General features: G+C 40.7%; 1 protein-coding gene across 1 annotated transcript in view; it reads right to left on the reverse strand.

Moving 5' to 3' along the window:
• Nucleotides 1–13,588, reverse strand: part of TMC1 (transmembrane channel like 1) — a 168,914-nt gene that overhangs the window by 84,958 nt on the left and 70,368 nt on the right. The window contains exon 6 of the mRNA XM_040449256.1: nucleotides 8,513–8,641. Coding sequence (XP_040305190.1) covers nucleotides 8,513–8,641 — 129 coding nt within the window. The remainder of the gene's footprint in view (nucleotides 1–8,512; nucleotides 8,642–13,588) is intronic.

A 13,588-nucleotide genomic window follows, 5' to 3' on the forward strand; every position in this document is an offset into this window, starting at 1 on the left:
GGTTCTGTTACATGAGTTTGCTGTGTTTTTTGAGAGCATTGAATTATGCTATTATAATGAATGGAACTCATCAGAAATATTAAGCATAGGTCACAAGAAAGCTCTTGGCTCATAATATTCAGGTGAAACTCACGGGCAGAGTAAATTTGGTGTACCTGTGACTGCCCTGATGCAGAGCACCACTGATGAGCCCAGTGCCTGCTTTAATGCTCTGCCATAGGTGTCTTGAAATTCTTTTTTTGTCATGTTTATTTATTTATTTTGAGAGAGAGAGAGAGAGTAAGCAGGGGAAGAGCAGAGATGGAAGGAGAGAGAGAATCCTAACTAGGCTCTGCGCTGTCAGCACAGAGCCCGACGTGGGGCTCAATTCCACAAACCATGAGGTCATGACCTGAGCTGAAACCAAAAGTCAGATGCTGAAACCGAGAGTCGGATGCTTAACCGGAGCCGCCCGGTTGCCCCTTGAAATTCTTAATAATTGACCTTCTTAATTATTTTTTTAACAAAAGGCCTTACATTTTCATTTTGCACCAGATCCTGCAAATGACGTACCTGGCTAGGCACATAAGAGGTGTTAAGTGTAGCTAATAAATACACTTTAAATAAACTTGTAGCATGTGACACACAGGCATAATTTATACGATGCCTGTTATATCTGTTTGGAATATCTGTTATTCCAAAACAGATAGCAAGTAAGTTAGGAACGTGTAATACCTGACAAGGAAAGACAAAACAGCTGAACAAATAAGAATATTAAAGTTAGAAGTGGATGGAAAGACCAAGTTATGATCCTGTCGCTTTGGGACTGATATCTGTCACCACTAAATCGACCACCCATTGGTGTCGTCCAATATGTTTCCGTTCTCCTCGTGTGTGTTCCGCTCAAGAAAAGCAGCTACCACTTGTGGCACGTCAACAGGCTAATTGACAAGGTACTACTATCGTTGAGTGTACTTGCTCTGTGTCATTCTGATAGAGCAAATGCCTATCATTGACCCGAGTCATCTTCATTCTGTGGGGGCCTTTGGGACCTCAGCCTTCTTAATGACACTGCCAGCAGGATGGTGAATATCAGTAGGGCATGTGAGCATCGTGAACCCCAAGATTCAAGAAATGTGATCCTGTGGCCTCCACCACTCTATTGCCATTCCTTGCTTGGCATGTCCATTTATGCCACCTCTTTGCTCTTGCTTATCACTATACTTTAACTTGACTTAATAGACCATGTGAGTTGAGCATGTTAGTTTGGTCTTTCAGTCCCATGGCCAGTGGTCAAGCTTGTGTAGCAGTATAAAGACTTCCATCTCATGAAAGTAAGTTTCTACACAAGTCCGAATCATAGTTCTACCACTTAACAGTTGTCTGAACATAAACAGTTACTTATCTCTCAGAGCGCTGGTTTCCTTATACACAAAACCAAAGTAATGATACACGGTTGAGAGAGATAAATGGAATTATGACAGTAAAATAACAATAGCTAACACATATAAAACAATTCCTACATGCCAGGCACCACTCTAAGTGCTTTAGATCTTAACTGATTTAATCCTCCCAATAATTCTATGAAGTAGTATTACTTTTTATCCCCATTTATAAGTGAGAAAACACTAAGTTCCAGAAGTTAAGAAAATTGCCCAAAGTCACAGCACAGCGCTTGATACCGACTAGGCCCTGATTAAATAATAGAAAAATTGAATGTCAGTGTTACATTTTGATCAACAAAATTCAGCCATACTGACTTCCAATAGTCTCCATTCTTTGGATGAGAAAATCAATATACTTCAGATACCTGTAATGTACAAGAACTGAAAGTTGATGCTTTGGTTGAGCTATTGACTAAAAAGAATCCCAAATGGCTGAAGGGTGTGTTAGTAGGTGTGTACACGTGATTAAAGGTCCTCTTGTGTGGAATCCCTCATTCCTTCTCAATGACAGATGAAGGAAAGGCCTTTGTGAACTGAAGGAGAAATCATGGTTCTTACCTATAAAAATCTCAAGCTCCAAGGAAACTTGAGAGAAAGGGATGAAAGCCAGGGGGCTATTTTCCCAGATAGTTCCAGCAGAGAAAATCAACCCCAGTCTATTCTTACTGCCCTAGAAATATATTAGTTCCCTCAACCAAGAAAATTCAATAAAATCAAAAACGATACAAACAAAAAAGAATACAGGATTGTGAAGGAAGATTGAGTAAGGAAGAATGTTACCTTAATGACAATCTGCCAGTTTCAAGCACATGTTTAAATGCAAATGAAATAGTAAGAATTCCTTTCAGCTTTATTGAATGTTTCACTAATAAATCACTAGGCCAAGTCGGCTGATGGACAACTCCCAGAAACACTGGATCAGGGTGCCACACAGCTAAGAAATTAGAACAGTCAGTATAAGAGCTAAATAAACATGCTTGTTATCAAAATAAGTGCATTTGAAATGGCTTCTACCCAAGAACCATTTCCTTGCAAAAGTATATTGGAGTACTCCCATATCTTACTTGGTAGACTCATGAAATGTTAGAACTGCTCCGTCCCCAAAATAAGCTCCTTTAAATATCCAGCTAAGTGAGGGTTTTTAATGATTTCTTATGTTAATAGGCACAGAAGCATTTTTTCTTCAAATGGGTGCTTTAGACACAAGTACATTCTGAAGAAGAAAGAAGTCATAGGTCTCTGCTGGAAGCTGGTGCTGTTGGCCAAGCAGCCCCCCTTCTTACCTCTGCCTCCCTTGCCCTGAAGGGATTTCACCAAACCGCCTTAACTTAACATTAATTTGCAAACCATGGGCCACAATCCAATCCCTTCATTTTACAAATAAATACAGGAGACTCAGAGAGATTAAGTCAGAGGTAGAGCTCAGCTCGGAGTCCGTGTCTCTTACTTTTCAATCCCAAAACTACCCTACTATAACAAAATAAAGTGATTGCTTCATCAGGATTAGTCATGCAAGCTTTAAATCTACCATGTAGAAAGTTGTGGTACAGTTAGGTTTTAGGTTTCAGGATGAGTAATAAGTAGATGGTTATTTTCCACCCAAGTGTTTTATTTCACCTATGATGGTTGCTCTCAGATCAGTGTAGCCACCTATAACAAGGAGGAAAGATCTAGTTAACCCACTTCTTTTATTTTTTATTTTTTATTTTTTTTTAATCTTTATTTATTTTTGAGAGAGAGACAGAGTGTACGCAGGGGAGGAGCAGAGAGAGAGGGAGACACAGACTCCGAAGCAGGCTCCAGGCCCTGAGATGTCAGCACAGAGCCTGACACGGGGCTCGAACCCACGAACCATGAGATCATGACTTGAGCCAAAGTCGGATGCTCAACCGACCGAGCCACCCAGGCGCCCCTAGTTACCCAACTTCTAAGTGAAACCCATTAATAACTTCAAAATAGATATGCCTAAAATCCTATGTTTTTAGTTCATTAATAAGAATAGGAACTGATGGGAATGCAAGCTGGTGCAGCCACTCTGGAAAATAGTATGGAGGTTTCTAAAAATACTAAAAATAGAACTACCCTACGACCCAGCAATTGCACTACTAGGCATTTATCCACAGGATACAGGTGTGCTGTTTCGAAGGGAGACATGCACCCCAATGTTGACTGCAACACTATCCACAATAGCCAAAGTATGGAAAGAGCCCAAATGTCCATCGATGGATGAATGGATAAAGAAGATGTGGTATATACGTATATATACAGTGGAGTATTACTCGGCAATCAAAAAGAATGAAATCTTGCCATTTGCAACTACGTGCATGGAACTGGAGGGTATTATGCTAAGTGAAGAGAAAGACAGAGAAAGACAAATATCATATGACTTTACTCATATGAGGACTTTAAGAGACAAACCAGATGAACATAAGGGAAGGGAAGCAAAAATAATATAAAAACATTGAGGGGGACAAAACAGAAGAGACTCATAAATATGGAGAACAAACGGAGGGTTACTGGAGCGATTGTGGGAGGGGGGATGGGCTAAACGGGTAAGAGGCACTAAGGAATCTACTCCTGAAATTACTGTTGCACTATATGCTAACTAATTTGGATGTAAATTCTAAAAAAATAAAAAATTAAATTAAAAAAAATAGGAACTGACTTTCAAATGGTTGGAAAACATACCACTATTTCCCCTTCCCTGTCTGCCAACATATTCTCACCCATTCAATAAATAGTTTAGAGTAAGGTAAGATGTTCTGCTTCTGAGGTTTTCTGTTTCTCAGAATCGAAAGACAGTGGCCCTCAATCCTTGACTTTCAGAGTAGAAAATTAAAACACACATAGCCTGGTCTGGGCCAGACACACCTGTCCCCTCCACCTAGAGATTATTATTTGATAGGTTTAAGGCTACCTGACTGTGTGAAACAGATTGAAACCACATTGCAAAACACTGTTCCACAGTGACGGTGGAAAGGATGTGACCTCTCTTCAGTCCTAAAAAGCCAATACTGCTGCCTTCAAAATGCTGAGCTCCAATTCCTGAGCCATGTTTGAGAGTCATTAGGGATTAACAACCCATTTTTAGAGCTTCTTGCCTATGTATTAACTGCTTCTTTTAACTGTAGTTGGGTCCTCAGCTCTGAGGATGCTTACCTTGCTAGCGATAGATATTCTTTCAGAATGTGGGACTCCCCGAGCGCCACCTCCCAAGGCATCCTCAGAACAGTAAGTTACCGTTCCTGAAGTTTACTCTAAAACACATCTTGAAAGCCTGATCCTCCATAGAATCTGTTTTAGAAGTTTCACAAGCTCATCAGAGTCCAGAGCCAGATGGAAAGCCTTGGAATCCCGACATAAATCCAAACCTGTGATCAAAATATCTGCTCCAGTTATACTGAGACTAGTATCTTGGTCTCCATGTAGTTAGCAAGGATTGATGACTGGAGGCAAATTGTGGGAATAACACGGTCCTCAGAAATGCATTCTCAGAGTCAGAAGTCCCTGAAAGAAATAAAGGGTGCGAGAAAAGCTCCCTGACCGCCATGTTTCAGTGGCATTGGGGCAGAGAAACCTTTATCTCTCCACACTATCAAGTATTCACCGCTTGTCCTAATAATGCGATTGAGATCCATGCGGGAGAAGCTCAATACAACATTCAAAAACCCACAAAGGGAGACAGGCTGGCCACAGTAGTGCCAACAGCTTCATCCCAGAGGCTGAAACCAAGAGGATCAGGCTGACCATGACCACTGGTACCAGCTGTGCAGAGCCAAGCTACAAAGCAGGACTGACTTCTGGCCATGGAGAATCGTTGTAAGACAGTGAGCGTTACTGACAGGTGAGAAGCCATAGTTTCTTCTTCTCTGGGCCTAAATCTGTGCTTGCATTCTGCAAGCTGGCTTTGAACTTGATGTTCTGAATCACTGCCTTGGTAACATGCCTAACTCGCTCCCTGGCTGCACGGGTAGGAGGCAGCAGACTGGAATGCATAGAGGGTTTAACCAAATAGCGTGACCAACTGATGTGGATCGAGAATTGTGTGCACTGAAGACTGAATTCCCTGTTCCTAAGTGCAACTATCACTGAGCCCCAGCTGCTATTTTCATGTAAGAATGTGGGACCAGATGCTCCACTTGTCCAGCAGGAGCTGGACATGTGGATTTTTTTAGTGTGAAATCTCCTACTTTTTAACATTTGACAACAAAGAAAAATGTTGTTAAAAAATACACCCCAGGGGCGCCTGGGTGGCGCAGTCGGTTAGGCGTCCGACTTCAGCCAGGTCACGATCTCGCGGTCCGGGAGTTCGAGCCCCGCGTCGGGCTCTGGGCTGATGGCTCAGAGCCTGGAGCCTGTTTCCAATTCTGTGTCTCTCTCTCTCTCTGCCCCTCCCCCGTTCATGCTCTGTCTCTCTCTGTCCCAAAAATAAATAAAACGTTGAAAAAAAAAAAATACACCCCAGGGGCGCCTGGGTGGCTCAGTCGGTTGAGCGTCCGACTTCAGCTCGGGTCATGATCTCACGGTTTGTGAGTTCGAGCACCACGTCATGCTCTGTGCTGACAGCTCAGAGCCTGGAGCCTGCTTAGGATTCTGTGTCTCCCTCTCTCTGCCCCTCCCCTGCTCACGCTCTGTCTCTCTCTCTCTCAAAAACAAATAAACATTTAAAAAATAATTTAAAACAAAATACACCCCAAAATGGTTAAAATGGTCAATTTTATGTTATAGATATATGAATAAAAAGAACAAAAAAAAAAAAGAATAAAAAGAAAAAAAAAGCATGTGGGCCAAATAAAAACCTAACACTCAGATCTAAAACCTAAGATCTAGACTGAGCTGCAGACTCATTTTCAACCTCTGCCCTAGCATTAGGGCCATCCCAAGCCCCATCTCTCCACTTCGCAAAATGGGTTAATTCCTGGACTCAGTTCAAGGCCCCAGGTCCTAAAATCTGCCACAGGATTACCCTGGGTCCGTTTGGAAGATCTGAAAGTGGCCTGGCCCTGGATTCTGCCAAATTGTCAAGAGGCTCTATTCTTCGCTGGAACGTCAAAATCAGTTACCCATCTAGACTGCTACCAATGTGTCACCATCCCCCAAGGTGGCTAAGGTTATCCCTGACCAGGTGTGCCTCCACCTAGCCCTGCCGTGTCTCACACTCACTCTGTCTCTCCTGACATGCTGCAGGGGACCAGACAACATTGACTCTGTCCTGAGGTGAAATAATAATTACAACTTGTGCTTCCCAGCTACGTGCTATGTTCTGGCAGCGTGCGAAGTGTTTTATGTAAATTATCCCACTTTATGATTCCACTAACCTGGTAAATTAGCATAATTTCATAAGGAACCTGAATGTCGGAGAGCTAAACAATTCATTCAAATTTGCACAGCTATGAAGTGAAGGTCTGAGATTCAAACTCAAATCAGAAGCCCATTCCTACTCCATTGCCCGGCATGGGAGAGACAGACCAGGGAGGGTGGGGGTATTTCTACACTTTCTGCAGGTGGAAAGGGAAGATACGCTCTTCGGCATTCTTACCCAATTTCACACCACGCTTTGAAAGTTCACAATATCACTGCTTTCCAATTTTACAACTTTCTACATACAGTTACTTGTGGTTTCCAGTTTTGGGCATTTTATGGCCAATCGTATTTCAAACGATATTTTGGAAGCAACGTAAAGTGGTTGCCAAACTCCTGTTTTGCCAAGCAAGGATATTTTTAAATCTATCATTTAGCGTCATTATCACCACGTCGAATGCGTGCGCGCACGCACACGTGTTACTAGCTCCAGGGAACCAGGAACCCTGCTTGCCTTTGCTTTCATTCAGGGCTGGTGGGTAGAAGCACATGCACATAGAGTTCCCAGCCTACGACTGTGCAGTGTTATAGAAGTTTGCTGGGAAAACCACTGTTTGGAACTTGGAAAACTTTATCCGCAAACAAAACAATGCCATTACAAACGATGGCTAGGTTCCCACTTCAAAGAATAGATGGAGAATTTCTTGTTTTATTTTGGATATGAGGCCCCAGAAGTCTAAGCAGTGTCCTCAAATAACACATGCTCGTTTACAAAGCTAAGATTAGAAGAGAATTATCCTGGTAGCTATTTCAATTCTTTCTCTCATCACCAGAGACAATAATATTCTCCTCTATAATATTTAACATTATTAGTTAAATAGCCTGGTGGAGAGACAGCTTTGGAAATTTACCACTACTTACAAAAATGGTTCTATGGAAAAATGCAATCGGTAGCACCACTGAAAGATATAAACATGGCTGTTATCACCGACACATTCCCTTTTATTCATGCCTCGTCTCCCCAACAACCGTGGCAAGGAAATATAGCGTGATCCTCAGAAGTGATCAGAAGCGAAGATGCTTCCATCCCCCAGAAAGAGATAATCATTTGCCTTTTCATATAGGAAGTTTGTAAATCCGGGTGCCCTGAGTGTGTTTGTTACCCCCGTCAACGTTCAACGTAAGAGTGAAATTGGGTCACTGACATGTTGCCATGGAATAGCTATTAGCATAATACTTAATTGGAATCCTATTTACTCTTCTGTTGGCTTAATATCTTCCCTGTGCTTTAAAGAGAGCTGTCACATGATTATGTCACCTGAGGCTGGGACCCTGCAGAGAAACAAGAATCTGCCAGTCACACAGACTTGTAAAATTCAAATATATTATCTCTTTCAGAGAGAAAGTAATGAATGCATTACATTAAAGAAATTCTCATGAACAAATGGCTAAAAGTGACCAGAGGTTATAAGACTCCAAACAATGAATTTGCTCATAATTTTTTTAAATTGATAATCATTAGCCCAGCCTCTCTAATGATGATATATATATACATATATATGCATAGATGCCCATGTATATGATATATGACATGTTTACATACATGACATGTAACATATATAATATGTTGTATATGTGTATATGACCATGAACGTTATATATAATAATGAGTATTTTATATATATGATATATTATATATAGCACCATGTACAAAACATAGGTAATAGAGGAGTTGGGAGATCAATAATCAAGGACAGTGTTTCTAATTATGAAAAGAGGCATCGTACTTGAGAACTTCAATTTTCTTCTCCATTTTCCAAGGCTTGCATTTGACAGTAGCAATCATTTGTCTTTTCTCATCTAACTCTGCCTTCAGTCTTTCCAATTCCTCCTCATCAATTTCTTCTTCTTCTTCCCTTTAAAAGATAGAAAAGAAAGAAACCTTAATAGAGTTAAGCTTTGCCTGACTACCAGACTTAAAGAAGAACGCTCTCGGATACTCAATGGATATCAACTCGGTTGTACATAGAGGAGGCTGAGATTTATAAGCCTTAGAGCTTGCAGATATCTGAACACTGATGCGGGATTTCTGGAATTATTGCAACTTTAAAATAATAGCGTTTACCTTCTGAAGTCCTGAAACAGTTTTACATCCATAGCGTCAGGACATAACTCTCAGGACTAGAAGAAGACCTGTGGAATATTAGTTGCAGATCTATCAAGATATTTTCCTCTCTACTTTGTTCCCTTGTATCCTTTCCCCAACCAATTCTACATTTCATTGAGAAACATTACTTTTTGATAAGGATGGTAAATGAGAGGGTAAGATGTCTTTGAAGTGCCCTTACAAATTTGTTAGCCATGTCTCAAGAGAAACAGAAAAATTGAAATAGGAAAAAATTAAAAAAATCCATTTCTCGAAGGTAACTTAATCTGCTAATTAAATTCAAAACTTCAGTTGATAAAATTCAGCTTGAAGTTTATTTGGTAGAAACGAAACCTTTGAAGGGACCTTCAAAGGAACTTGGCTTCTCACTGAGCAAATGAGGTGTTTCTTTTCTCTTCTGTGTTTCTTGGATTGCAAAAATGCCATAGGGTCCAGAACTAACGAAACAAATCAAAACAATCTAAACATGAGCAGCAGGATTTTAAGGTGAGGAATGTAATGCCCTATTTTGTAAAGATCAACTTTTTTTATAGATAGCTTTGTTGATTGAGCTATTGTCCTTCAGCTCCAGACTCCCCTTCTATACTGAATATTGAGATGCTGGGGCTGGGGCTCTGTAGGGCACATTTCTGCTTTGTCAGCTGCCTCAATAGTAGGCTGTCAATAAGAGATACCCAGAAGGGACTCGGGATTCCTGTTCGCTTCCTGGGGTGGTACTTCCTCCCTGGTAATGCTTCTTCACCCCGCTAGCTGAAGGGTCCTCCCACAGCTACAGGTGAATCCAGCTTGCCAATTTCCCCAACACTAACAGAACCAGCTTCCTCACCACCCCGGTAGAAAACCAGCACCGCTGGTGGATCACCCCCTTTGCAACGGTTTCAGCCCCATACGTCTTTCCTCTATGCTTCTTGGGTTTCTTTATTTTGGGAGAGAGGGGGAGGAGGGACAGAGAGAGAGAATCCCAAGCAGGCTCCTTGCTCAGCACAGAGCCCGACTCGGGGCTCGATCCCACAACCCTGGGATCATGGCCTGAGCCAGAATCAAAAGTCAGTCGCTTAGCCAACCGAGCCACTCGGCCACCCCTCTCCTCTATGCTTTTAAGTTTAAATTTCAACCTCTCTTCTCTGTTCCTGTAGCTCTTGGAGAGGTAGCTGCTTCATATACTTGTCATCACCATGATACCTGAGTGTTGTCTTTTCACCTTCCCAGTAACCTAGACAACAATTATTTATCCCTACTCAACAGTTCTCTTATCAAATACTTTCTGTTCAATTAACTGAAGAAGTTTCTTTCTCCTAACTAAACCCTGACAGAGAAATTGCAATCTGACTCAGTGTTAGTCAGAAACATACTTTGCTGTGGGGTACCTGGGTGGCTCAGTGGGTTAGGCATCCAGCTTTGACTCAGGTCACGATCTCGTGGTTTGTGGGTTTGAGCCCCGCATCAGGCTGTCTGCTGTCGGCACAGAGCCTGCTTGGGATCCTCTGTCACTCTCTCTCTTTGCTCCTCCCCTGCTTGCATTCTCTTTCTCTCTCTCTCTGTCTCTCTCTCTCAAAAAATAAATAAATAAATAAATAAACATTAAAAAAAAAAAAGTAACAGGGGCGCCTGTGTGGCTTAGTCGGTTAAGCATCCAACTTCAGCTCAGGTCATGATCTTGAGGTTTGTGAGTTCGAGCCCCCATCGGGCTCTGTGCAGACAGCTGAGAGCCTGGAGCCTGCTTGGGGTTCTGTGTCTCCCTTGCTCTCTGCCCCTCCCCCGCTCGTGCGCTGTCTCTCTCTTTCTTTCTCTCAAAAATAAACAAACATTAAAAAAAAATTGTAAAGAGAAACATACTTTTCTGTTGACTATACTCATCATGACTACACACAGTAAGACCATGGCAGAGCTGCTTTTGAAAGTTCCAGCTGAGGGAGAGGGGGACACAGCCATAGCGTTACAGGCCACCGTACAAAATGACTGTGCACACTGCTTTCTTTCCCACCAACCCAGTTTTTAATCATGTCATGATTACTGAAATAAAAACTCATATTAACTTTCTAAAATAACACTTCCTGTTTACAGTTGGGTTTCTTGACCAATTCAAATGTTTTGCTTAGAATAGTAATTTGGGGTGCCCGGGTGGTTCAGTCAGTTGAGTGTCTGACTCTTGATTGTCAGTCAGTTGAGTGTCTGACTCTTGATGACTCTGGTCATGGTCCCGGGGTCATGGGATCAAGCTCTGTGTCAGGCTCCGTGCTGAGCATAGAGTCTGCTGGAGGTTCCGTCTCTCTCCCTCTGCCCCTCCCCCGCACTCTCTCTCTCTCAAATATATTTTTTTTAACTTTAAAAAGAATAGTAAGAGACCAGTAAGAGTACACTCTAAAATACAACTCTGATTGCCAGTAGGTTGTTTTCGTTTTAATTATTTTTTTGATTATTATATAAAATTTCATGGTGGTTGCAACTCTGACATTTTTACTACATCTATATTGACAGTTTTTGTTTGCTTAATTTGCCAATCAGAATAACAATATGTGTGTTGATTTGTCACAGGAAGAAAATGTATGTTTTAGTAAAACTGATTGTTTTGCTTGTCACATCACTATGTTGAACACCTGAAACTAATGTGACATTGGCTGTCAATTATACTTCAATTGAAAAAAAGAGACTGTTTTGCTGAATATTACTCAAAAACTTGTTTCCATGTAGACATAGACCAAATCCAAATTTAATAAATATTCAAAATCCATGTAAGGCAAGAATGTGCAATGGGAAAAAGATAATCTCTTCAACAAACGACATTGGGAAAACCGGACAGCTTCATGCAAAAGAATGAAAATGGATGGTTTACTTATTTCATACACAAAAATAAACTCAAAATGGATTAAGGACTTGAATATGAGACCTAAAAGCATAAAAACCTAAAAGAGAGCACAGGTAGTAATTTCTCTGACATCAGCTGTAGCAACATTTTCTATATATGTCTCTGAGGCAAGGGAAACAAAAGCAGAAATCAACTATTGAGACTACATCAAAATAAAAAGTGTCTGCACAGCAAAGGAAACAATCAACAAAACTAAAAGACAACCTACCCAATGGGAGAAGATATTTGCAAATGACAGAATCTGATAAAGGGTGAGTATCCAAAATATTTAAAGAACTTATACAACTCAACACCAAAAAAACAAATAATCCAATTTAAAAATGGGCAGAAGACATGGAAAAGACGTTTCTCCAAAGAAGATAGATATACAGATGTCCAGCAGACATGTGAAAAGATGCTCAACATCACTATCATCATGGAAATGCAAATCACAACCACAATGAGATATCACCTCACACCTGTCAGAATGGCTAAAATCAACAGCACAAGAAACAACAAGTGTTGGTGAGGATGTGGAGAAAAAAGAACCGCCATGCACTGTTGGTAGAATTGCAAACTAGTGCAGCCACTGTGGGAAACAGTATGGAGGTTCCTCAAAAAATTAAAAATAGAATTACCATATGGCCCAGTAATCCCACTACTGGATATTTATCCAAGGAATATAAAAATACCAATTTGATGGGGTGCCTGGGTGGCGCAGTCGGTTAAGCGTCTGGCTTCAGCCAGGTCACGATCTCGCGGTCCGTGAGTTCGAGCCCCACATCAGGCTCTGGGCTGATGGCTCGAAGCCTGGAGCCTGTTTCCGATTCTGTGTCTCCCTCTCTCTCTGCCCCTCCCCTGTTCATGCTCTGTCTCTCTCTGTCCCAAAAATAAATAAAAACGTTGAAAAAAAAATTTTTTTTAAATAAAAAAAAATTAAAAAAAAATACCAATTTGAAAAGATGTATGCACCCCCATGTTTATCGCAGCACCGTTTGCAATAGCCGAATTATGGAAGCAGCCCAAGTGTCTATGGATAGATGAATGGATAAAGAAGAGGCAACACAATGGAATATTACTCAGCCATAAAAAAGAACGAAATCTTGCCATTCACAACAACACGGATGGATCTAAAGAGTATTATACTCAGTGAAATGTCAGAGACAGACGAATACCATAGGATTGCATTCATATGTGGATTTAAGAAACAAAACAAAACAAAAAACCCAGACTCTTAACTACAGAGAACAAACGGATGGTTACCAGTCTGGGGGATGGGTGAAATAGGTGATGGGGGTTAAGAGTAAACTTATCATGATGAGCACTGGGTGTTGAATCACTAAATTGTGTGCCTGAAACTAATGTAACACTGTATGTTAATGAAACTGCAATTAAAATCTTTTTAAAAAAAAGGAAAAAAAATCCATGCAATTCAAAACCATGTTGTTCAAGGGTCAACGGTATCTACATGTAAGTACCTTAAAGCTTTACATTAATGGATTCCGAATTAGGAATCATATCTGAAACAGTATCTTGCTTAATGTAGTATCATCAAAGAATTAAAAAAAAAAAGATCTATTAGGATGTGGATTTACCATGTAACTAAAGTTTATTTCTTTACATGCCAATTTTTAGAAACCACTTAATGGAAATCTTCCTAACACCAATTCTATCCTTTCCTGCTATCTTAAATCTAGTTCTTTATGCATTTAAATTCTATGATTCCTTAAAAACTTATGTCAAATCTCTTCAACCCTTTTCTGATTATCCATATATATTATCCCATATAATAAATAGATTTGTCCTTTCCAAAACTCCAAACAACCTTGTTCTTCTCCGACACATTTATAC

The sequence above is a fragment of the Herpailurus yagouaroundi genome, unplaced genomic scaffold (assembly GCF_014898765.1).
Source record: "Herpailurus yagouaroundi ecotype Mexico unplaced genomic scaffold, PumYag 199, whole genome shotgun sequence".
Taxonomy (NCBI): domain Eukaryota; kingdom Metazoa; phylum Chordata; class Mammalia; order Carnivora; family Felidae; genus Herpailurus; species Herpailurus yagouaroundi.